Here is a 26709-nt window from a genome sequence, read left to right as displayed (position 1 = left end):
TTTAATACTACTCAAATTCCTTTTTATACATCATAAAGCTATGTATTCGCTTTTTGATCATCGTTTTAAACATCAAGAAGCATTTATTAATTTTTTTTTCCAAAATTACCCTGACACTTTATTCAATTCTCTTCTTGAAATTTAATATGGGAGAGAAATGAGAAGATATAAATTAGGGGTAATTTTGGAAAGATAACTAATTTTTTATTAAATTATGTGAAATAACCAACTTTCTTAGTATGTGAGATTCGGTTATTCACGACAGATAAAAAGGAACGGAGGAAGTATATAGATTGAAGTAATTAGAGAGAACCATAGCAAAGTCACCAACCTAAAAGGCAGACAACTAAAACAAGCATTTTATTTCATAGCATACGAGTAAAAATTCAATAAATTCTCTCTCAAAGCACCTGATTAATATATAAATTAAAACCCATGAGAGGACCTATTAGACAAGGTAGAAGTCAAATGGAAGGTTATCAAATTGGTCTTTTTTCCATTCTGCACAGGATCTTCCTGGCCAAAACATTAGATTAGGAAAAGGCTTGAGGGCTATAATTTTTTTAAAATAAATGCAAATAACAAGTAGTATTAGCTAACATTTATTTTAATATAATCATCTAAACATTTGGCACATTCATCAAGAAGACTATCTCATTGCAGGTGATCTCTTGAAGTTCTTATTTTCCTCCAGATATCCTTCATTTATTGTATATCCCATAGCCATCCAAATTCGGAAGGACTTCTAATTGCATATGAAGAGCATAACAGATCCAAGTGTGCACATTGTAAACAAAAGGACACTATCATCAAGCATACGTCACTCTGTGGTTTTTATCAAGCTGAGCATATTCTTTTTAAAACCTATAAGCACTATGTACAATTACTAACAGTAGATTTCCTTAAACCCAATGTCTGACTTTGAGGAAAAGACTACTATTTATTCTATGTCCCTGATTTATGTTTCTGTACAAGCATTTTTTTTTTCCATCTTATTTCCAAAACCATTTTAGAATCTCTATAAATAAATAAATGTACTTGAATTTAGAATTAAATAATTTCTCACCATGTTACAAGAATTTACAATAACCATTCCATTCTGCGAAGCTATTGCAACAAGGTCATCATCAGCACAACGGCGGACCCATCTTAGCTCATCACCAGGAACCTGGCAAAAGAGTAAGATTATAAATGAAGAAATATACATAGTCAACAAGTGCATTGGAGAAGAGGTAGCAAACCAGCTGTATTGCGATAATTCCTGTTGTTCTAATTGCAGAGAAAACGTTTAAAGGAACTTTCTTGATAAAACCATTCACAGTCAGCATGAGCAGGTACTGATCACCAGCAAATTCACTAACAGGAATCACAGAGGTTATCCTTTCACCATCAGACAGTGACAAGAACTGGATACCAGAAACACAAAAAGAATAAAATCACAGTTAAAACTTCAGATAGCCTACGATTAGATCATTGAGCACAAGAAAATTAACACACCTGGACTAATGGAGTGCCAGCTGCAGTCCGAGTGCATTCAGGTATCCTATAAGCCCGAGCTGAGTACACAATTCCTCTATCACTGCAATATGAGCTCCATATATTAATACCCTTGTGTATTAATTACTATTGCATAACTATGTTTTTATCAGTTGATAGCAATTGGAAGCTATGATTTTTACTAATTCAAAATTGTGCAAGATAAAATTCCCAATATGCCTGCCATAATATATTCTTGCATGCATATAAATGTCTATAATAAAGACTAGAACTGTGGCATATAAAAAAAGACCATAAAATTATGTCGCAAAACAGCTGTTTATCCTAGAACATAGGTATGACTTTTTTAGAGAGATGGAACAGAAAAATCAGAGTTTTATTTTGATGTCGATACTGAATATTACCACCTTTAGATGTTTTAAAAAACTACTAAAGGAATCAGAAAATACAACAAAGAGCAGATAGATGTGAAATCACACTCAGATGATAATGAAAAATAAGATGCATATAGCAGACTGGTCAAATAGTTTTTTCCATATTTCCAAGTCCCTGGATGTCTATCTAGTATCCACTACATGGCATACCTCTACACATCAGAAGCGTGCTTGACAAAAGTTGTAAGAATTAACCATAGCAAGATAATCAAAGAAATAATCTTCATTGATAGTTAAAGATGAATTCTACCTGTATATACCTATGCCTAACAAGATATTGAAAATAAAAGATGTTAACAAAAGGCACATGATCTACATAGAATTCACAATTAAAAATATTACCTGAAATACAGGATATGATCATGTGCATGACAGACAAGAAAGTCGGTCATCAGATCATTTACTCGCATCTTTCCAACAGATTTTCCAATTGTACCACGATGTTGTAAGTTAAAAGTGTTTGGTTTCATTCTCTTCACATAGCCCTTTTCACTAAATGCCTATTCAGTGATGAATATCACAAAGTCATCAATTTTACACACTCAAGGCAATATCGTTAACAAGCAACAAAGTAAGTTGCATGACTTACAAGAAGCATTTCTTCATTTGGAATTACATCAATATCATCAAGATGACCTTCATTTGAATCCTCCAATACTGAACGTCTTGGAGTTCCAAATTTATTCTTTAGCTCAATTGCTTCTTGTTCTATTAGCTGAAACAATAGAAAATAAACAAAAACAAGCCATGATACTATAAGCTTCAATTTTCTAGGAACATCAAATGACCCAACAGAATATTTCATGCGCATAAGCACTATAACACTACAGTGTTAACATACATCCAGATTTTTAGTATAAATAAAATTCAATATCACAATGTAGAAAAAAACATTAACAATAAAAAACAAAACAACACACAATCCAACAGCAGTGATCCTACCTAGTATCAAATCTCTTAATTCAATAAAATTCACAGAAAATAATTATTGGGATCGAAACCTCTAACACCAGCGAAGCCATACACAAGGGAGATTGCACATAACACTACAGTGTTAACATACATCCAGATTTTTAGTATAAATAAATTTCAATATCACAATGTAGAAAAAAACATTAAAAGATAAAAAACAAAACAACACACAATCCAACAGCATTGATCCTACCTAGAATCAAATCTCTTAATTCCATAAAATTCACAGAAAATAATTATTGGGATTGAAACCTCTACCACCAGCGAAGCCATACACGAGGGAGATTAATCAACTGGTCCATACTTGACTTACTTATCTTCTTATATTGATTAATATAGTGAACTTGGACTATAATACAGTAGTCTAGTTCTCTCACCCTATCAACTTAAGCTTTTGCGATGAAATGTGGCTATACATTATATGTTTAGTTCACATCTAACAGAATTAACTATTTGTTCATAATGTTGCTACACAAAAGACTAATATGTATCAGAAATCCCGTATTAGAATCCTAACAATCTCATATCAGTTAATGTAATCAACTTGGACTGGGCCATATAAGTTTGGGTCTTCCATCAGCTTAACCTTTTAGGTTGAAACAAGTCCCCATAATATCTATTTGGTTTGCATCCAACACTCTACAACTCACAGGATACCATCCAGTGGAACTCAAAGCATCCTTTTGAAAAACCACAAACTCAAGAATCAAAGGTCAACGCCCATATATTAACTGGATTTGCTCCTCAATGGAATACTTGCCATCTGAATATGACATAAGGGAGAAATGGTTGGCATCAATATGCTGCCAGAAAATTCTGTGATCAGTCTGCAGGGAGTCCGTTAACTTGGTAATCAGGGGTTATCCAATGTAATCCAGAACCTCATGTTACAACACAGAATACTAACCATCAATTTTCATTTTATTTCACACATATTGGATCAAAATTCCAAGACTTTACAAGTTTTGAATAGAAAATTAAAGATCTCAAGGTCCTAAAGGCAATCATAAATGAAACACTCTTTCCGGATATCAACAACTAAAATCCCAAACCTACAGTCTAAGAACCCAAGGATTTTGGTTGTAAGGTCTTCCTATAACTACTCATGGAGCAAGGCCAGTTAAAGCTCGTACAGAAAAGCACAGCGATATTACAAAACAGAAAGTTCAGCAGACAAAGAACAGCTATGAACAGGTGGGCCTATTGACAGACACAAACACTATAACCAAAACTCTCTTTCAAGGGCATAAATTTCCAGCATCCTACTGGTACATATTAGGCACGGTACATGTTCTCTTTGAACATTTTCTAATTTGAAGTCCTTTTAATTATTGATTTTTGAAACAATATTTAAGAAAATACCACAAAGCTAATGTGGCTTGCTTTCTTGCCGTAACTAGGAAGTGGAAGTATCTTTCCAGTTTGCACATTATCAGCATTGCACAGCCACAACAAGAACTCAAATTCTTTATCACTTGCATCAGTCTTTAAGTTTCAATATGATAATTGTTATCATGCTAAAATAAATAAACTAGGTAACACTTTCCCATTTGCACATGACGATGGCAAAAAAACAACTTTGCTTGGTTGGAATATAAGGTTTAGGTTTAATAGAAACCTTTCTGAGTATTGGGATATGATGTTTTGGAAGGGAAAAGGAAATAATATGATACATTTGTATTGGTTGATGTATAAGTGGGAAATATATAAATAGTGGACTGACATAAATACTTTTAAGAAGGTCAAAATGATATTCTTCTATTTTTATTTATTTCTCAATTTTTTTGTCAAATAATTTCTTCAAAGAAATTAACAAATAGGTCTTTAGTAATTGCAAACTAATTCATGGAAATATTGTTACTAACAAATAGACAAAAATTAAAGCTTATAATTACATACTCACACATAACTTAATTAAAAATAATTACTCCGAGGTTGAAACATGTAGAAGAATCCCCGATTTTCAGGAATTTGCAGGCTGCTTTTCAGAAATAAGATATCCATAAGTTTTGCCTGATTTCAAGCACAAACATTATTATGGGGATATAATTCATTTATATTGATATACACTGTAAATATGTCCCTCATGGGGTGCAGTGTGCCTATAAGAGAAGTTTATTTTTCTTTCTTCTTTGAATAAGAATTGAAAGTATCCTTTTCTCATAGCTAACAACCCTACATGGTATCAGACCTGTTAAATCTTTCTTGGAGGATATTTTTCATTCTGCATTTGTCTTTCTTTAATTGAATTCCTTCTTTTTCTTTTTTCTTTTTTGCTTGTTTCACCTATACTTTTTTTCTTTTTCCGGAATCCTTTCAAGCAATGACGTCAAAATTTGCTGAAACCAGTTCTAGTTCAGATGCTCCTACAATGGAGAGTCCAGTTGCTGCTTCACCAGGAGATTTGCAGAACATCCAAGCGGTATATCAATTGAATGAAAAAAATTATTTGATGTGGTGACAACTAGTCTGCACATTCTTCAAAGGTAGAGGAAAGTTGAGTCATTAATTTAAAACTGGCCCTTAAAAAGGTCCTAGATTTGAAGCATGAAATAAGCCAAATTCAATGGTGATGTCATGGTTGTGGAATGCTTCTAGAGATAAGTGATACATGTATGTTTCTTGGTAGTGCTAAGGAGATTTAAGATGCTATTAGATATACATATTCTAAAGTACATGAAGCTGCTCAAATTTACCAAATTAAAACAAAATTTTCAACAACCAAGCAAGGGAATCAATCTATCACAGAATACTCTAACTACTTGCAAGGTTTATGGCAGGAGATGGATCATTATCAATGCATTCAAATGAGTTGTAGTCAGAATGCAACAATTCTTAAACGATTCATAGAAAATGAGTGTATCCATGAATTTTTAGCCAGCCTCAATGTAGAATTTGACACTGCAAGAGAGCAGATTTTAGGGAAGGAAGACCTGCCCGTATTGAATGAAACTATATTTATCATTCAGGCTAAAAAGGGCCAAGAAGTGTCATGCTTGAAACTCAAATGGAAGATGGCTCTACACTCATGTCTAAAATTGCAGGACTTAAGAAATCAGGCCTATCATAACCTACTAAATGTGTTAAAAACTCATATCCATCCACGCTCTTTAATAAGGAATCTCTCTTTTGCACTTACTGCAAAAAGCATTGCCACATGAGAGAGCAATGTTGGAAACTCAATGGCAGGCCCTCAATGAATAATTGGAGGTTTTTTCATAGAAGACAAGCACATTTTGCGAGCATTCAGCCAAGCATTGAAGACAATCCACAAATCTCAACATCTGAGTTCAACAAGGAAGAAATTGAGAAGCTGACAGCCTTATTGGGGTCTCTTGAGAAACCACCTTCAGTGAGTACATGCTCACTAGACTTTTCAAGTATGTTTTCCTCTTCTTGTTTTGCTATTGTCTCGGAAAAAAATTCTCCAACAATGTATATGGGTAATTGATTCTGGAGAAAATCACATGTGTTCTTCCAAACATTTTAACCATAGGTAATGAGTCTATTACCACTGTAATAGGCCAAGGAGACATCAATTAAGCAATTCCATTACCCTTAAAAATGTCCTTCATGTTCCAAAACTATTTGCAAAATCTTATTTCTGTTCAAAAACTTACTAAAGGTTTTAATTGTCAAGTAATGTTTTCCCCTTCACATTGTGTGTTTTAGGAACAAGGCACAAAGAGGATGATTGGACTTGTTAGTGAGAAAGGTCTTTATTACCTGGAAAATCAAAGTAGAAAAGTTAGGGTTGAGAATTCCCGGCCTACATCATTCCTTTCTAAGTCTATCATGTTCAATAATAATAAATTTTTAGGCCGCTCGTCTTTTAAAGTCCTTAACTCAATGTTTCCCGGCCTACATCATTCCATTCTGAGTTTGTCATGTCCAATAAAAATAAATGTCCAACGGCGGCATAGCGAGCGTGCCCACACCTTCACCCATGAGGGGAGGACGCCGCTCCCCTTACTATACCTACAGGACATTCCCCCATGGCATCCTCAATTATGTGGCGTGGCTCACCAAAGCAATCACGCCGTCCTACCTATTTAAATTTTGAGAATAGGTCGAGGGCATTGTGCCTCCGATGCCTCTAATCATTGGCTTTACCGATAGAACTCGCGTGGCTTTATCATCGTCGTTTAGGTCACTCATCTTTTAAAGTCCTTAACTCAATGTTTCCTTCCATTTTTAAAGGGTTGGTAATTAGTCTTTTCATTGCAATGTTTGTGAACTTGCAAAACACAAACGTGTTTCCTTCTCATTAAGCAATGCCAGAACTAATATTCCTTTTCAACTCATTCATAGTGATATTTGGGGACGCTTTACAACTCCAAATATTTCTGGTGCTAGGTGGTTTGTATCATATATTAATGATTGTACTAAAGTAATGTGGATTTACCTTCTGAAAAATAAATCAAAAGTCAGCACTGTTTTTCCAAATTCTATAACATGATTAAACTCAAATTGATGTTAAAATTAAGAGATTTCATTTTGATAATGGCAAAGAATATTTTAATCAAATACTCTCTCCATTCTTTGTAAAAGAAGGGATCATTCATGAATCCTCATGTTACCACGCCTCAACAAAATGGTGTAGCATAATGCAAAAATGGTTATCTTCTAAATACTATAAAAGCATTATTGTTTCAAAAAATGTTCCTAAACAATATTGGGGAGAAGTCGTCTTAACCGCTGCCTATTTGATTAATAGGCTTCCAACAAAGGTTCTTGATTTCAAATGTCCAATAGATGTTCTCAAAAAAATTTTGCCAAACTTTAGTGCCTCAAGAAAATCTTATTCATAAAATCTTTGGAAGTGTTGCTTTTGTTCATATTCACTGACCAAACAAGGGCAAAGTTGATCCACGAGCTCTTCGACGTGTTTTTGTTGGGTATTCTTCCACAAATAAAAAGCGATACAAATGTTTTCATCCACCTACAAAAATTTTTGTTTCACCAAATGTTACTTTTATCGAAACAGGCTTTTTTTCAGCATTCCTATCTTCAGGGAAAGACCTCAAGTAATGATAGAACTATGGACTTCTTCCTCGACTTTCCTAGCCAACATAGCTTTCTTGATTTTCCTTGTCAACATATCTCATTTGGAGATTGTCAAAATCCTACTTTTGTTGAGTCTACTCCCGTTTCTGTTGAACCAGGAACCTATTCATTTTGAGTCCACACCACTTACTGAGTCTCCTAGATCTAGTAGAATGATGAAAGATGCAGGAAAACAAGGCAATACTAAACCATTGCAGGTATATTCTAGGAAGAAAATACCTCTCTCTCAATCTGTGCAAGTGCAATTTCCTTTTCAAGCTGTTGTTCAACCACTCGAAATAAGTTCCAGCCTGAAATCATCATACCTCCAACTGACCTTTCTCAATGCATTGATGAACCTGACCAACATAGTAATGGTAATCTACCAATTGCCCTGCAAAAAGGAACTATGACCTGCACAAAGCATCCATTATACTTGTTCATGACTTATCAAATCCTATCCCAAACTCATAGGCCCTTCCTTAGCAATTTTCATGCAATTCCAATTCCAAAAAATCTATTCGAGGCAATAAGAGCAGGATGTGGAAAGATGCCATGAAAGTGGAGATGGAGGCTCTAGAAAAAACAAAACATAGGAGTTGATTAAATTACCGAAAGGAAAGAAGTTATTTGGATGTAGATGGGTTTTCACAGTGAAGTATAGGTTTGATGGTTTCATAAAAAGATACAAGGTTGGTTGCAAAAGTATATACTCAAACATACGGCACAAGATGAGTATGGTACAAGTCTTATTATCATTCGCAACCAATTTTGGGTGGAATCTACAACAATTTGACGTAAAAAAATGTTTTTCTTCATGGTGATGTAGATGAGGAAATTTATAAGGAGATTCCTCTTGGTTTTGAATCTAAAAAAAGAATGGTGTGTAAATTGAAGAAAGCTCTATATGGACTTAAACAATCACAAAAGGCTTAGTTTGGATGGTTCACTAAGCCAATGATTACCTTATGATATAAGCAAAGTCAAAGAAATCATACTTTCGTTGTGGGACACTCAAAGTTAGGAGCAGTGACAACATTATTGGTATATGCGGATGATATTATAGTTAAAGACAATGACACAGAAGAGATGAATAATTTAAAAATGTGCTTGCTAAAGGAATTTGATATCAAAGAGCTTGGGCAGTTAAAATACTTTCTAGATATTGCACTGGTGTATTCAAAGCAAGGAATTTCTATTTCACAACAAAAATATGTGTTGGACATATTAAAAGAAGCAGGGAAGTTGGGTTGCAAGCCAATAAACACACCCATTAAGTTCAACCATGGATTATGTGATGCTCCAGATGATTCCATGGTGGATAAAGGTTCTTATCAAAGACTTGTTGTGAGGCTGATTTATTCAACATATACGAGACCAGATATTGCATTTGCAATGAATGTTGTTAGCCAATTTATGCGCAATCCTAAAGAAATGCATTTTAAGGCAGTATACAAAACTTTACAGTATTTAAAGGGCAAACCTGGGAGAGGGATCTTGTTCAAGAATGGATAGAGCTTGACTTTAGAAACCTACACTAATGCAGATTATGCAAGTTCATTAGTTGACAGGAGCTCAGCTTCAGGTTATTGTACTTTCTTGGGTGGTAATCTTGTGCCATGGAGTAAAAAGCAAAAAGTAGTAGCAAGATCTCAGTTCAAATCAATGGCGTTGGGAATATATGAGCTTTTATGGTTAAAAATAGTTCCTAGTGATTTGAAGATAAAATGGGAAGGTCCAATGAGATTATACTGCGATAACAAATCAGCAATAAGTATCCTTTCATAATCCCGTGCAACATGAGCGAACAAAGTATGTTGAAGTCGCTAGACATTTCATCAAAGAGAAACTTGATAGTGGCCTAATCTGTACTCAATTTGTTTCAACAAAGGACCAGATAGCAAATATACTCACAATGGATTTGTCGATCATTGTGTTTCAAGATATTATTAGCAAGCTTAGAATGGAGGATATCCATTCACCAGCTTGAGGGGGAGTGTAGAAGAATCCCTGATTTTCAGGAATATGCCGGCTGCTTTTTAGAGAGCCATAAGTTTTGCCTAATTTTCAGGCACAAACGTTATTATAGGAATATGATTATTTTATATTGATATACAGTTGTAAATCATTCTCTTATAGGGTGCAATGTGCCTATAAGAGAAGTGTAGTTTTCTTTCTTCTTTGAATAAGAATTGAAAGTATTCTTTTCTCACAACTAGCAACTCTACAAAACACTTATTAGGATTTAATTAAGTTGGTGGAGTATTTTAACTTGGGTAAATAACTTGATCGTGTTTATTTAACTAAGTTAAGAAGTAGAATAGTAGTTTGGTAATTGATCATGGGAGTTGCTATTCGAATACAAATTCATAGATTGCCAGTGTTAGTACAGTGCTTATACCCAACCAAACAAAAAGTTAAGGTAACAAGATAGGAGTTCTCAATAAAAAAAAGAATATTTCATATTATTCTTGTGTCACTAAAGATAGCTAACGAAAATAATCGAGAGATGACACTAAAATGAACTTCAAGCAATAATAATAATAATAATAATAATAAATGAAAATAACAATGATATAAAAGAGTAACTAGATTAAATTACCTCAAAAATGAGTTTTTTACTTGACAAAAGCTCATTTAGCTTTGAAATTTGTTCCATTAAGGAATTATGTTCATCAACAAACCTCTTCCTCTGCACAAAAAAAAAAGGCATTATTCCATTATGAATAATAAAACAAAGAGTAGAAAACTTTCACTCCAAAAAAATGAAAATTTGTACCAAGAAAAGAAAAGATTCACCTCAAAGGAAGTAAGTTTTCTAAGTGTAATGTCCAATAAGGCTTCAGCTTGCTTCTCAGATAAATTGTATTCTGAATCAGGAAATCATTAATAATTAGCCTATTGGTGATGTGTAGTGGAATAAATAAGAGTGCATCATACCAGAGAGAATGAATTTTATACAGTTTAAAATAAATAGAAAATCAATCATTACAATAAAAATAACTATAATGTTATTTGAAATATCTTTTGCGATCGGAAAGTTGTGAACAGGATTCACAGACAACAATTTTGTTCATGAACAACGTAACAAAGGGCAAGCAAACAAAAAAATTCCAGGGAACATATCCAGGAGATTCAAGTTAAATCTTACCCAAGTTCAAATATGTAGTTATTAATTATTATTAATTTGAAGCATTTAATATATCCACCAAAAATAGTGAAATTGTGAGATTTCATACTTATTTTACTTATCAAAATGAATGATGTCTCCAAATATATATTTATATCTCTCTATATATATATTAACATGTCTAGACCAAAATCAGCAGTGTGGAGTTCTCAATTTAGATGACCTATAATGAAGTAAATGCAACAGTCAGGTTTAAAAATGCATATCAAGCAATAAACTTAGTCATGGGCATGCATTAGAACACAAGGGATTGTCCAAAATGGATTATTCAAACTACCTCATATGATGTCATAAAATATGCATCTAAATCAAAACCAAAGTAGTTTATCTGACCTTGCCTGTGCATTAGTAGCCAAATCGGGAATGATATTATGTCACAAAATAGAGATATAAACACATAAGAAATTTGATTTTGTTTTACCATACAAAATTCATGGCAGTGGAATAGGGAATAATAATTTATCATAAAATGCAGCCAAAAATCCAATATATACAGAAGGTAGATCTGAAGCTGCAAAAGAGGTTCCAAAAGCATCCCAACTCTACTGTAATAAAAACAAACTAACAAAGCTTAAATAGGCAGGGTGGCGCTGAATAAATTATTAATGGATTTTTGCCACCAATTTACTGCAATGTACAGCCAGCCTGCGGAGTTGGCATGTTCATCTCTCAACAGGGCGATGAAGTAAAGAGGATAAATTTGTACACGATGAGCAGAAAATGGTAGTGTTCCCTAAGAAACGTCAGGCAGAAGATGTATAAGAATAAGAAAATGCCTTCAAGATTTGCAGTGTAAATGACCAGCATGGATCACTATACTGAGCATCTCAAGCAAACGAGTTGCAAATCGCTTCAGTGATAATATAGAAAACAGAATTTCCCATCAGTTGCATGAGCTTAAACAGAATTATCAAAAGAGCCAATCTCCAAAGCCACTAGTTGCTGTTCTAGGTTTTGCAACAAGCCCTTTCTTCTCCAAAATTACTTGGATGGGGGCACTAGGTAAGTTGGGTTCATGTTGACAGAGTAATCAAAAATCAGTTTAAACATATAATCTTGCAAATAATTGCTCTGTGGGTGGCCTAATTTTTTGTGAATAAACTGCTACATAGACAAATGAAAACAATAATTTGATTAATGACCGTCTTTGAAAAGCATCGAGAGATTCAATTTGGCAAAGCCATGCTTGGTATCATGGAATGGAGGGAATGGAATGGGAATGAGAATGGAAGTTGGGATGGGATTGGGTATGCTCATTCTCATTCTAGAATACAGACTGTTAGATAGGATGCGACAATTGATACACACAAGCCATCAGTCACACCACCCAAGTGAAAAGAATTCTATTTTGAGACATAATACATCCTCATTACAATAAAAGCAAAAGCTCTAATTCTTACCGTTTACCAAACTAGCCACGGCAGAAGCATTGCTTGAGGTTTTCTTAATTAAATTGATGATGGCATCCAAATTATCAAGGCCCACAATAATTCCCTGAAAAATAAATAAATGAAAAAAGAAAAGAAGAAGAAAATATCAGGTTGCATCAGAGTGAAAAGCATGGACAACATATCTTCTAATATCTGATTAATACCTCCACAATATGTTTCCTTTCCTGTGCTTGAGACAGCTTAAACCTAGCACGTCTTTCAATAACAGAACATCTGAAGTCAAGGAAGGCCTGAAAAACCATACAATTAAGTGAAATAACAGTTCAGTTGTGTGATTTTACTTGATATTTCAATAATTTCTGACATAGTAAACAGTTATTTTCTTGAACAATAAGTAATAAATCACAAGTACAATATAATCATCAACTATGCGTAAGCATATCATCACATGAGAATAATTATCTAGAAGTTTCCATCAGAAGCAGGTAATGCGACAGTAGTGCTAGTGAAACCATGAAAGATGTTGAACAGGAATACCTGAAGCAATTCTTTTAACCCCATTAACTTTGGCTGTCCATTGAGAATGCTATATAAAAAAAGGATCATTTAAATATTGATAAGCATGAAATTGCAAATTTCTCAAAATAAAACAGATAAAGAAAAAAGTTCATTTACACTCATTGAACAAAGAAATACAATAAACGCCTCACTGCCAGCAGCAACAAAATAAAGGCGTAAGATTGCTCACTAACACAACAAGATTTCATCCACATAGTTTATCATTGCCTCCTCTTGCTCTTGCAATTTTTACATTCTAAGACCCTTTGCACAAACGACTAATCTAGGTAAATCATCACAACTATAGTTCAAAAAATGGGAGCTTGGTGAAGGCACTACTGTACATTGCTCAAATAGAATTTACACTTGTTATTAGACATAATCCTCTGGTGTACCTTAGAAGTTGTTAAAGTTGAAATTTAAATGCAATTGAAGTGCAAATAAGCAAGACACTAGTCATTATAAGTACTTATTTCGTATAACAATTGCTTTTCCACTTCACCCATACACAGTATAGTCAATCTTCTAGAAACATACACTAAACTTTGTTAAACTTGATAATTAAATGCAATTACACTTGTTAAAAGGCAAGACTTTAGTTCAGTTACTTCCTGACAGCCATACATTTCTCCAACAAACTGCGATCTGTAAAGCATCATGCAATCACTATGTCATTAAAACCAGTTTGTACATGACAGGTTTTTAAGAAAGTTTTTCCAGTGGAGACAGTAATGTCCACTTAAAATTTTTTTTCCAAAAATTCTAAGTTAATCATAAATATACTGTCCTTCAAATACTTGTATTACACAGGGACAGACCATGTATGGTGATTATCCATCTTTCAAATTATGCTGGGTAAATTAGTCTCTGGGTCTAGTAGAAAAATGCTGAAGCATAAAATAAATAAATAAATAATGGCATGAAGATCCACTTGTGTAGACTAAAAAATTACCCAAAATGACAATGAAATAAGAAATAACACTTAAAAATACTATACCAAAGGAATTGCAAAACATCATCAAAAACAATAACAAATCAAGAGAGTTGTCAAGAATCTCATAGATGGCAGGAAAACATCTTTGAATTTCACAAATATACACGTGTCACATCTTTGATTCTCAAATATTTTCCCAAGACATCTCACACATATATATGTGTGTCCATGTGCAATCAAGTTTCACTTTGGATACAGCTAGCATATTCTGAAGAAACATAGATTTTGAACCATATGATACTCACCCCACCATGTTGCAGCTGAAACTAGACTGAAGCGCAGTAAGGCGAAATAGATTGTTGAGGACAATAGATGGATCTGCCGCTCTTTTTAGCTAAGAAGGGAGGTTGCAACCACAGTCAGTATAACACTAGTTCAAGCAGCACAACAATCAATCACGTATCAAGACATTTTCCAAAGACAAACCTCAATTACTATCCGCATTCCTGAACGATCACTCTCATCCCGAATATCACTAATGCCTTCAAGCACCTAGATAATGGCACAATTAGATTAGGTGATTTCATGAGAAATTCTGCATTTTCACAGATCACCATGAAAACACTACAAAGAGAAATAGAGGAAAGCTGCAGAGATGTTTTTGTAAATACAATACCAAAGCAATAGGTGACAATATTAAAATATGCCACCAAACAAATAGATGACAATATCAAGAGATACCACTAAACCAAAACATGATAATATCAAGAAAATTTCCCAGAGTGGTCAAAGATCATGTGATTATAAGCTAAAACATACAATATGAAATCTCTCTTTTGCAATAATTTCTTTTTAAAATCGGCTTAGTAAAAAAATATACATTACCGCTTCTACAACAAGTTCAAAATCCACATGGTAAATCTATCTCATGCATCAATATGCCATGTATTTCATGGATCTTATGATCACCACACAAGTCCCAGTAACTTCCTTGACAGTGTGCTTGCTGTATACAAAGTTCATTATTTACTTCTATTGTTTATTTTTTAGATACGGCAAGTATTCATGAATCTGATGATTACCACATGACTGCCAATGACTAACTACCTTGACAGTGTGTGCCTCACACCACATAAAGTTCACTACTCCATATATTTATTCTTTCAATGGTCTTCGGCACTTGCAATCCACAATAAGAATCAATGTGATTCCCAAAACCAGTTCGATTCTGACATCTCTCCACTATGAATTTTTACAATAAACACAATTAATTTTAAGTATTCCAGAGCAATATAGATCAGGTACGAGAACCTACAGGCTCCATCAGTAGTCATTAAGACCATATCATTTCATCTCTTCAAAACAATTATGTGGTTATCCTATACCAGCACATCAATATTATGATCATCCAAGATTTTAAGAAAGCACCATCCCATTCTCCAATTCATCAATCAGCCGATATTCATATTGAAGTATATAATAGCTAAGGGCATCAATAGCTAACAGTTTCAGAAGAACAGAATACTTATTATATTATCCAAAGCTGATTAAAGAAACCCTAAAAAAGAGAAACAAAGAAAATTTTCTGGCTTTATATAAACAGCATGCCAGAAATCTATGACAACTAGTCAATAAAATATAAATGCACATACAACATGGATGTCTCTATGGTACCTTATCTTCAACAAGTTCCGCAATCTTTTCCACAAGAGCAGATTTATTTGTCTGGTAAGGAACCTGTATCAAACACAATATGACTTAATGAGGATATATTTTGACAAAAAGAAGCCAATACCAAAACCACACATGTGAGAATTAGTGCTAATAATCCAAATGTTAAAAGGAAAGCCAACCTCCTTAATGATAATGGCTGTGCGCTTGATTTTTTCATCAAGTTCTTCCACATCAGTCTTCCCTCTAACTATTATGCGGCCACGTCCCGCTCTATATGCTTCTAAGATACTTGCAAAGTGAACATAACAGAGAGTATACAGAGAGTTTAGCAAAACAATCCAAATAATAAGAAACATGTGTCAGCAATATATAAAGAAAGTAGGTTTTGGATACCCCACATTCTATGATTAATCCACCGGTTGGGAAGTCTGGTCCCGCATGTATTCCAACAGCTCTTGAAGCTTTAACAAAATAAGTAAAGATCACGCTTTGCAACAACAGTGGAATTAAGTAAAGCACTCAAAAGCATGAAGACATTTGATGTTAATAATGAGAAAGAAGCTTGCTCATATGATTGCTTACTGCTAGCAAAGGTACAAGTTACTTCAATTATCTCCGGAGTCCTTCTTAAGCCAACATATCTTTATGGAAAATAAGAGCATTTCCAATAGTGTTCAGAACACCTGATGATTGTCCAAGGATTTTTTTTTATGCCCAATATCAAGAAGAAAAAAAGTCATGATGTCAAAGGCAACTCATCTTTTGATGAAAAATTTGTGATCTTACCTTCTTAGTGTCCAATATTATCCTCAATTATGGTCTCAACAGCATAGAATTCATATAAACCAATTATCAAATTGTTCCTGTTGTTTTCTGGGTTATCTTTCAAATGCACCAGTAAATCTATCGGTTGCAAGAAATTTAATGATAGAAATTACTTATTAATAAATTTTGTTACTAAGAAACTCAAGACCATAGTTTCACTTATTGCTTTTATTCAATTAATATCTGAAGCTATATTTTGAACCATATCTGGCAAACAAGACAAATAGCAGCATGAAAAAACAAAGTTCAAGGCAATAAACTTACCAACAAGACCAAAAAGTGATAGGATAAGATGCATTAGCGACTAAATCCTTATCAACGCAAACATGTATTTACCTAATAATTGGCTAATATTCACCCCCACCCCCACACCCACAGGTCTTGTTGGCACTTAAGAACAAAATTTTTTAGAGTTTTCAAGGAACTCTTAAGAACAAAATGAAATGGCAGTACCACCACCAAAAGCCAGTACTGCCACCTTTATGGTATTCTCTCAGTTTGTTCGTGCTTTAATAAATACCAATTATAGAAAGACTCAGGTTGAACCGATATTGATGGGCAGAATGAGCCCACATCCTAAGTAGACAAAAATAAATAAATAATAAAAACCACCATTGAGAATGCAATTGATGTATAGCATGAGTATATATGAGATTCCTTGAAATAATATTCAACAATTTAAATGCAAAAAATATACATGGAAAACAGTCAGAAAATGTTGAAGGCACTCACTGTAGCTTCAGGGTTATGGATCAACACTGATAATGCATCCACTAGCTCCTCTAGATTGTGAGGAGGAATGTTGGTTGCCATGCCAACCTGGCAAAGCGAAAAAGAATTGATTAGTATCAAATTTATGATAAATTGTGTGCATGAAGCATCAATAAAAAATATACTTTAGATATAATAACAGAAGAATGGACTCGAATTATACCGCGATGCCTGAAGAACCATTCAACAATAATGTCGGAATACGTGCAGGTAAAAGAGATGGTTCCTTTTGAGAGTTGTCAAAATTTGGTACAAAGTCAACCTGACAGTAGAGACCACAGTTTCATAAGAAGATACAGAGAAAGAGTGGACTTTAAACTCAGACATGCTGAAATCACAAATCCCATTATGGTTCCACACCGTATCCAGTTCTAAATCAGTTAAGAGCATGGCTCAGTGAGTGCCTGCGAATGGCAAAAACAAGCAATGAGAATTATCATGGTCAAACTCAAAAGAATGCAGGAAGTGTAGAAGTGAGTACATCAACAAGTGCATAATGGTGTACAACACACAAATTAACACAAACAATCAGAATACAAACCAAGGAGTCAATTTCCATCTTCTACTTCAAAAAAAGCGATGAGTTACAAGAGTAACTATGTTAAAATCTCAGTTTGGCCATAAGACAAATCAAAAAATGCAGGAAGTGTAAAAGTGAGTACATCAACAAGTGCATAACAGGTACAACACACAAATTAACACAAACAATCAGAATACAAACCAAGGCACTATTCAATTTCCATCTTCTACTTCAATAAAAGAGACGAGTGTTACAAGAGTAAATATGTTAAAATCTTACCAAAATTTTGACAAATTACGCACAAATTCTGAGCATATTTCCTAGTAAAACATTATATAGACTTAATGGTAAAGAGTATTCTCAAACTTATGTGCAGATTTTGCAACCAATGGAAAGAAATGTAACACGACACAAATTTTTACAACCTTTACAGGCAATACTCAGTTTGGCCATAAGACATTTCTTGCTGGATAATTGTTCTTGATTTTTCACGTTCCAAAAGTATCTCTATTTGTTAAAACAATAAACAAGCATTTATATGTTTACTTAAGGCGTGGAGATCCGCAGCACAAAAAGCAAGTACCTATAGCCAAATAGTCCATGTTTCACAAGGATCATAATAAATTAGAAATTACTTTAAGCAAGTTGACTCAAGGCTCACCTAAATGAGACTACATATATTCCATAAAACCAGCAAAGAGTTTGATTTTAAGGCAGAAGGAACATAAAAACACGGCATACTAGAATAGAACACATCCTCATAGGTAGTGAGCCACTTACTTCCAATCTGCATTCAGTGTATCGCATTGCAGCGGGAGGATCAGCATCAATTGATCCAAAATTTCCATGGCCTCGAATTAGCGGAGAACGCAAGGAGAAATCCTACAATGATGAAGCACATTAATTTAAAAAAAAATTACATAATCCTAAACTAGGTGACAAATATCCAAACCAATGTAATAGCAATTGAATAAAATGACAGGAAGAAAAATAAAATCACACTGTGATAATTTTCATAAGCTCTAAATTGAATGGCAGAAATTGAGATTTAAGGATGCTCTTGAATGTGCGTGCAGGATCATGGAAATAGAAGTTGAGACCATCAAGGGCAAGGTTGCAAGGAGATCTGATACATTTAACCACATTTGTGCCCTATAAAAACCCCACAAGCAAGAAAAGAAAAGAAGAAGAAGATTACTACCAATGGTGAAGGAAGGCAACATGTGATTTTTGAGTTTAGGTGCCATGCTACCATGACACTCAACTCAAAAGGCTAGTCAATCCTACAAAGAAGCTGACCGTAACTTGCAACTTGATCATTTTTTCTTTTGTAACTTGTTCAGAGATCTTTAATTAAATTTTACAAAAGATGAGGCATTTTTGGACAAAGTTAAGACCACCGCAATGCACTAGTTATAAAACCACACAAATTTCTTTCAACATACATATACCAAATTATTTTCAATTGTTCTAATAAGGAATGAGTGAATTAACAAGTTAAATTAAGCTAAAATGACATGTAGACATATCAACCTGAGCCATTCTCACTAAAGATTCATAAACTGCTGTATCCCCATGTGGATGATATTTACCCAACACCTGCAAAAGATACATAACCAATCAGACAGTATTTTATCAAAAAAAATATTTATCTAAATACAAGATGAATGGTATGAAATCATAAACTAAAAAAAAAACATGCAACAGCACACTATAACACAACTAGGAATAAAATAACACTGAACAAAAGAAAATATTCCGTTTCTTGTTTACCTCTCCAACAACTCTGGCACATTTCTTGAATGGTTTCCTAGATGAGAGCCCCAGTTCATGCATCGCAAACCTAGAAAACCCACATATGGGAAGTATTTAAGCTATCAAATGAAGAAAAAATTTAGCAAAACGCAGGTATAAAACACAAAACCTAAACAGAAGCACAAAAGAAAATTGAATTCTTGCTCACAATATCCTTCTATGAACGGGCTTCAACCCATCCCGAACATCAGGAAGCGCTCGGCCAAGAAGCACTGACATAGCATAAGCCATGTATGCCTCCGTAGCTTCCTTATGAAGCTCTGTGGGAACAACCCTCCCATCTCCTCCGCCATCCTTCTCCTTCACCATCAAACCCCCATTACCATCATCCCCTTTCTGCTCCGCAGCCGCCGCACCGACAGCTTCATCCCTCTCCCTCCGTTTCGCCCTCGTAGGCCGAACGGACCTCCGGGCACCGGCGGATAAAAACCGGAGATCGGAGCCAGTGCGGAAGAAGACAGTACGATGTACGGGTAGCAATGGGAGGAAAACACGGCAGCGCATGAGGGAGGGCGTGGTGAGGCGGAGCACCGAGGAAAGCGCCATTTCCAGCGAGCACGAACCTTCTCTCTGGAAATCAGATTTCCACCATTGCGAGGGTTTTGAGGGTTTTTAGAAAAATGGAGAGAGGTTGAAGATATTGTCTAGGGTTTTATTACCGTTGGGGTTTTCTTACACTCGTGCGAAGAACACGTGCCATTTGGGTTTTGGAATCTCCCGCCAAAAGTAAAAATATAATAATTGAGAGGAATTTAAATTTCTTTGAAAGTTTTGTGAACAGAAAATAAAAAGTTGCCATGGAATGATATTAAAAATAAATTTGTGTATAATGTATATTTTATATGTTTAATAATTAAAATATTTGTTTTAATTATTTTTAACTAAATTAATTAAAAAATCTCAATAGAGTAATTAGTAATGATCAAATCCTAATTTTATTATCACAACCACCAATCAAACATCATTTCTCTGGGGAAAAAATTGTTTGTCATTTAATATTGAAAATTATTGAATACTGTTATTGTTATATAATTAATTAAAATTATTTATTTTGTCCAAAATAAATAATTGGTGAATTTCTCTTTGTGGGAATGGGAACATAGATGGAAGTTAACATCGATTAGTTGAGGGAACTTTACTAATTTTCAGATGGTTTCAACATGTTTATAATCCAAAATAAGACATATATAAAGTAAGCTTTGTGGGAATGAAGACTTAGGGGCCGTTTGGTTCCCGGATTGGGAATGGAAAGGAGTGAGGGAGTAATGGAAATGAAGAGAAGTGGAGAAGAAGTGGGAATGAAGGATGTGTTTGGTTGGTAAGGTATAAGGGGGTAGTTCATTGGGAATGAGAAAAGTAAAAAAAAAAATATGGTAAAATGACCTTTATAACCTTTATAGGATTAAATTATATTATCAGTGACATAACATATTATTTATTATATTAGTTAAATACCTATTTTGATAATTATTTATTATTCAGATTAATAATAAGACATAGAAAATAGAATATTTAATATTTTTAATTAAATTTTAAGTATTGTCATTTATTTTATCATAATTTAAATTAAATTAAAATTTCACTTGAACAATTATTTTTTATTATGTTTAATAACAATACACATATATAAAGAAATATTAATAGCATTTTTAAAAAAAAATTATGTATTATATTATTTTTCCATATCACCTAAAATTATCAACGAATTATTATTGAAATTATACTATTTAATGAAAATTTATTACATTATTATATAAATTAAAAATGTATTGGAGATCAAACATTTTGAGATTAGTTGGTTTAAAGATTATATAGGTAGCAGGCGAAATAGGTATTTGATACCCAGTCTTGAATCACTTCAATTTTGGGAGGTGAAAAGCCCATGTGACTCCTTCACTGCTCCTTGCACAATCGTTCGTGACTACCATTCTGTATAACCAAACAAAGTAATGGGTTTAAAGAATTAATCATTCACATTCCATGGATGCATCCAAACGCCCCCTTAGATTTAAGTTGGTATCATGTAATTCAGAGAACTTAACATATCTTTAGGTGGGAAGTGACAAAAACAATATTTATGGAATGATGGGTGCCACTTTCTAATTGTAACTTCAAACTTGATATACAAGGATCACTGAAGATAATTAGAGGACTATATTGCAATAATTTTCATCATTGTGATTTACATATTTGACTGGTAAATTTCAATTAAATGATTTGTCTCTTTCATATTAACTCAAAATAGCAAAAGCTCCTGAGCCAATCATTTAATTTCAATTGTTTCAACATCCGGAAATAGATCAGTAAAATCTTTTTTGTTTCTTCTACCAAGTGTCACACCACATTTTGCTCTTGGAACGGAAGGTTTTTGTCCTTATTACTAGAGGAATTCATGCATTGGTTTTGCAGCTTGTTATAAGACTGACAAGATAGTATGGTCTAATTTTGATCTATGTATTTCATTTTGACTATCAAACCTTTTTGATAGTCAAAATGGAGATAAAGACAAGCCGTTGTAAAAACAGCAAATAGGATCAACCTTCTGATCTTCATGGGATTGATTTTCAAGTGATACTACATGTTGATGGCTCACACGTTTGTTGAAGTCATTACATAAGGAATCACCAGACTTAAAAAAAAAAACAATATGCCATTATGCCAATAATGGCACTAATTGAAGATCTGGCAAGAAGACATGGCAAAGTTAATTTTAGATTTTAAATCCTAACTAATTCTTTCTTTTTATTAATTATGTTTCTGTGGTTGATGAGTCAATGTAACTTTGCAAAGATGCTAGAAATGAGTGAATTACTCTTCGTGGCTTGAGTAAAAGAATTAATATAACAAGATTATGGCTTGAGGATAACAAATGAGACCGCATGAACAAGTTAAAAAGGGATTCAAAAATTCAATACCTTGAATTTCCGGTAAAATGAAAACCAGAGGTATCCATCTGTCACAAGCTATTGTTGACCCATTTCGACCCCTCTGACGTAAAAGAAGTGAAAAATTGTACCGTGTAAATTGTTCTTCTCCGGAACCCAAAGAACTATCTCGACCATCGCAATTGTGATTAAAGGAGTTGTTGGTGCACCTTTCTGGCAATGCATAATATGAACAAACTCCATAAGCATATTATCACGTCATGGCTCACTTAAGAATATAAGCACAATGATAATTCTTTCTAGTTGTATAAATATGATCACAATTAAGTATATATGATCTGTAAGTTCATTTGTAGGCAAATACAGACATAGAAAACATTGGAATCAAAGATAAATACGATGGATGCTCGCCAAGATGGAAAGGCAGCCTAGAAATGGATGAGCTCCTTAGAACCCAGAAACATCTAAAATATTACCATCAACACTTTATGGGTGAAATTTTAAGTTTCATGAATTTACACTTGAGGATAATTATATTGCAATAAAAAATATGTAGATGAGGACTAGTCATAAGAAATCTTACCAAATAGACATATGTATATATAAATTCAACTCAGAAATTAATAACACCATCGGGTTTCTCGGATCAACTTATTTCTACCAAAAAGAAGAGGATTTGCTTACCAAACAACACAGCTTTCCACGGACAAGTGCAATGCAGGGCATTCCATCCTATAAGGACAACATCTCTTAAACTCGCAAAGATTAGTGATCGAAGAAAGTAATGTTAACTTACTAAGAACATCACATGGAAAATTAAAAGCTGTTATAACTCATACTATTCCTAGCAGATTCCAAACCTGAAGCACACGACAAATATTGCATAACAAAGGGGTACAATATTATTTACTTGTTTATAGCCAAAAAGGAATGAGACTTTGATATTCCAAAGCAAAAGGATTAACAAATTCCCACCTCCAACATCATGTGATTTCGACCTGCACACACCACCAAAAATCATAAGATTAACTAGCTGGACATTGAATATCTTTGTAAGAAGAAGAGAGAAGAGACCGAGGAGGGGGAGGTCCTTGTCATCGGGTTCCAGAGCAATGAGGCTGTCGACAATGGCAATAGCATCGGGGAGTAGATTGGTCTTTACATTCAGCTCAAGTAGCGATCGGAGGGCTTTGATGTCATCTGGATCAGAGGTGAGGTGGTCTTTGAGTGCACGGACTTTCTCATCATCGATGAGGGATTCTGGGAGGGTCTCGGACTGAGAGATGGGGACGGCGACGAGGGCTGGCTTGAGAGGGCAGCCGAGGAGGACAACGAGGGGGAGAGCAACTGCCACAACCGCAAAGGGGGTTTGGGAAGGTGGGCACGAAGATGAGAGGGAGGAAGAATTAGAGAGAGAGAGAGAGAGAGAGAGAGAGAGAGAGAGATAATGGTGGTTTAATTATTTTTTATTTTTTAAAACAAAATTTGTGTAGAAGGTTTAACTAAAGGGATTTTTACTTGCATACCCCTGTAAAATCATGAATTTGCTTAAATACCCCCATAAAAATGATATTTGTTTGTATACCCCTACAAATCAATTATATTTGCTTCTATGCCCCTATGGTTAAGTTGACTCTTAATGGTGTTAAATTAATGGATGGAATAAGGGTAAATTACCAAAATGGGGTTGCTTATATACCCCTTGAAATTTTTCTTCTTCTTATTTTGTAGTTATTACTCATTTCATTCAACAAATGACCATTATGAGTTTGTTAATATACCCATCAAATTTTTTTATTATATTTTATAGACTTAAATTATTTAAATGATAGATAACCAATATAATTTTTTTATATACGCTTTAACTATTTTTAAAAATTATTAAAAATCATGAATTTTTTAGTAAATTCATATTTTTAAGGTTTTTACAAACATCTCTAAAACATTTTACATTATCACATGATCTTTACAAACACAACCTAAAAATAGGTAAAAATTACAACGTGTAACAATATATAAGATTAATTTTCTTTATAAATCACTCAAGTTTGGCCAAATTTCATTTTGCTCACCGATGTTTGATTTGTTTCTAAATGCTCACTCAAGTTTTTAATCCTTTCACTGGTGGGTCACCCGACTGATTAATGTTTTAATCAGCTGACATGGAGGCTTGATTAACATTTTAATCACTCAAGTGGTGAACACGTGGCATTATGTTGCCACATCATCAAGTCCTTGTCTAGCAAACCAAAGTGAACAAGAACTAATAATAAAGCTACTTTTATTCCTCTAATGAAGAACACCACATCATCCTCTACACCATCATCACATTCACCCTCACCTTCATCTTCCTCTCCGACCATGGTTGGTGCCGATGATAAGCGTCAACCCCACCCTCTTCCTCCCATCGGCCCCCTTCCCCTCCCAATCATAGGCCACCTTTTATGGTAATGAACTTCTTACTTAGCCAAGTAGTTCATCACCTTTTTATGTGGCCTCTAATAACATGGTTCTGAAGAGATCTACTTGAGAGAAAGCCTGAACAATGTAACTTTGAATGTGATGGCGATGATGTTGATAGGGAAGAGGTATGGAGGGGATGATGAAGAAAGGGTGAAGCTCGGGGAGGGTGATCGAGGAGGTGTTCTTGTTGGTTGGCTCATCGACCCATGGAGGACTTCTTGCCCTTTCCAAGATTGGCAGGGTTTGTGAGTGGATTGAAGAGAAGGATGATGAGGTTGGAGAAGGAGATGGATGCGTTATTTCAGAGTTTGGTGGATGAACAGCGCCGTGATGGAGCAACTGTGAGAGTGAGGAGGAGAAGAAGCTCGGTGATTGATGTGTTGTTGGAGAAGAAGAGGGCAATGATGTGGCAACATAATGTGACATGTGCGCAGAGTAGGATCTCACAGCCTCCACGTCAGCTGATTAAAACATTAATCAGTCGGGTGACCCTCCAGGGAAAGGATTAAAAATTTGAATGAGCATTTAGAAACAAATCAAACATCGGCGAGCAAAATGAAATTTGGCCAAACTTGAGTGATATATAAAGAAAATTAACCCAATATATAACAAATAATTTCATACTATGGTCAAGGGTAATTGGGTAATTTTGGATAATGTTCAGGGTAGTTAGATGATGTTAAGGGTAATTGGGTAATTTCATACTAAAAATAACAAATTATTTCATACTAAAAATTATGACCTTGGATGATGTTAAGGGTAATTAGGTAATTTTGTTAAGTTGGGTTAAGTGGAAAGTATGATTAATTCCATAAACTCTAACGGTGGCTAACGGTAACCAACGGAAGGGATATATAAGTAAAAAAGTTAATTTTATGAGGGTATGCAAGCAAATAGTATTTTTATAGGGGTATTTAAGTAATTTCATGATTTTATAGGGGTATGCAAGTAATTTTTACTTAACTAAACCGGTTCTAAAAACATGAAAAAAAAACCTATTTTATTATAGAGGTGGTTTTTTAAAACCCCTCTATTTGATTGCCTCTAAAACCTAAAAATGGTGTAGTGTGTGAAATAACCATATTTATTGAACTGTTTATATATAGTTTCACCTCAATTTGAAACAATAAGAAGTTGGTTCAAAATTCCAACTGTGTAATCACTGACATTTTTATATACAGATTATATATTTTAAAAAAAATTCATTATATGCATGCATACGTGCATGAAAAATAAAAATAAAAATAAATAAAATAAAATAAAAGAAGATAAATAAAAGGAAAAAATGACAAACATGCTCACATGCATAAAATATATAAATCTAAAGGCGGGTCCACCATTTAAAAAGATATAAAATAAAATGAGTGGATAGTTCCAGACATTTCAGAAGAGAATATATAAATATATATATATATATATATGAATTGAGATAGCATGCACTCCGATGTCAAGTACAAAAAGCTGCATATTACCTGGCTTCTGTGTAAATTTTGGATTGGTTGTAATTTTCATATTTAAAATTTCTGGAGTCTATCAATTGCTACTATGAATCCAAATGGAGCAATGAAAGCTTTAACATATATTTTAATATATTCATTGACAGTCACTGACTTTATTAAGCTTGGAAACCAATTGGAATATGCCATCCTTTTAGTATGAAAAAAAATATATATCTCAATTCACGTGGCTCATTAAGAACATGATGTTGTATGGTATAAAAAAAAGAAAATTTAA

At 34.0% G+C, this 26709-nt stretch overlaps 1 protein-coding gene across 1 annotated transcript; it reads right to left on the bottom strand.

Annotated features, from left to right (window-relative positions):
- Window positions 1-649: 649 nt before the first annotated feature.
- LOC120273334 (DNA gyrase subunit A, chloroplastic/mitochondrial-like) lies at window positions 650-20236 on the bottom strand. The gene is given in 24 exon segments (XM_039279954.1): window positions 650-745; window positions 1067-1168; window positions 1242-1406; window positions 1498-1579; window positions 2274-2431; window positions 2521-2646; window positions 10552-10641; window positions 10749-10819; window positions 12540-12633; window positions 12734-12820; window positions 13068-13116; window positions 14328-14416; window positions 14509-14574; window positions 15697-15759; window positions 15876-15985; window positions 16089-16133; window positions 16136-16157; window positions 17254-17340; window positions 17456-17554; window positions 17653-17696; window positions 18589-18694; window positions 19346-19411; window positions 19586-19655; window positions 19776-20236. Coding segments are annotated over 24 exon segments (2385 nt in total). The 5' UTR covers window positions 20174-20236.
- Window positions 20237-26709: the final 6473 nt, after the last annotated feature.

The sequence above is a fragment of the Dioscorea cayenensis genome, chromosome 12, assembly GCF_009730915.1.
Source record: "Dioscorea cayenensis subsp. rotundata cultivar TDr96_F1 chromosome 12, TDr96_F1_v2_PseudoChromosome.rev07_lg8_w22 25.fasta, whole genome shotgun sequence".
Taxonomy (NCBI): domain Eukaryota; kingdom Viridiplantae; phylum Streptophyta; class Magnoliopsida; order Dioscoreales; family Dioscoreaceae; genus Dioscorea; species Dioscorea cayenensis.
The sequence above is the reverse complement of the archived record's forward strand: the minus strand, read 5'-3'. Positions and strand labels throughout refer to the sequence as shown.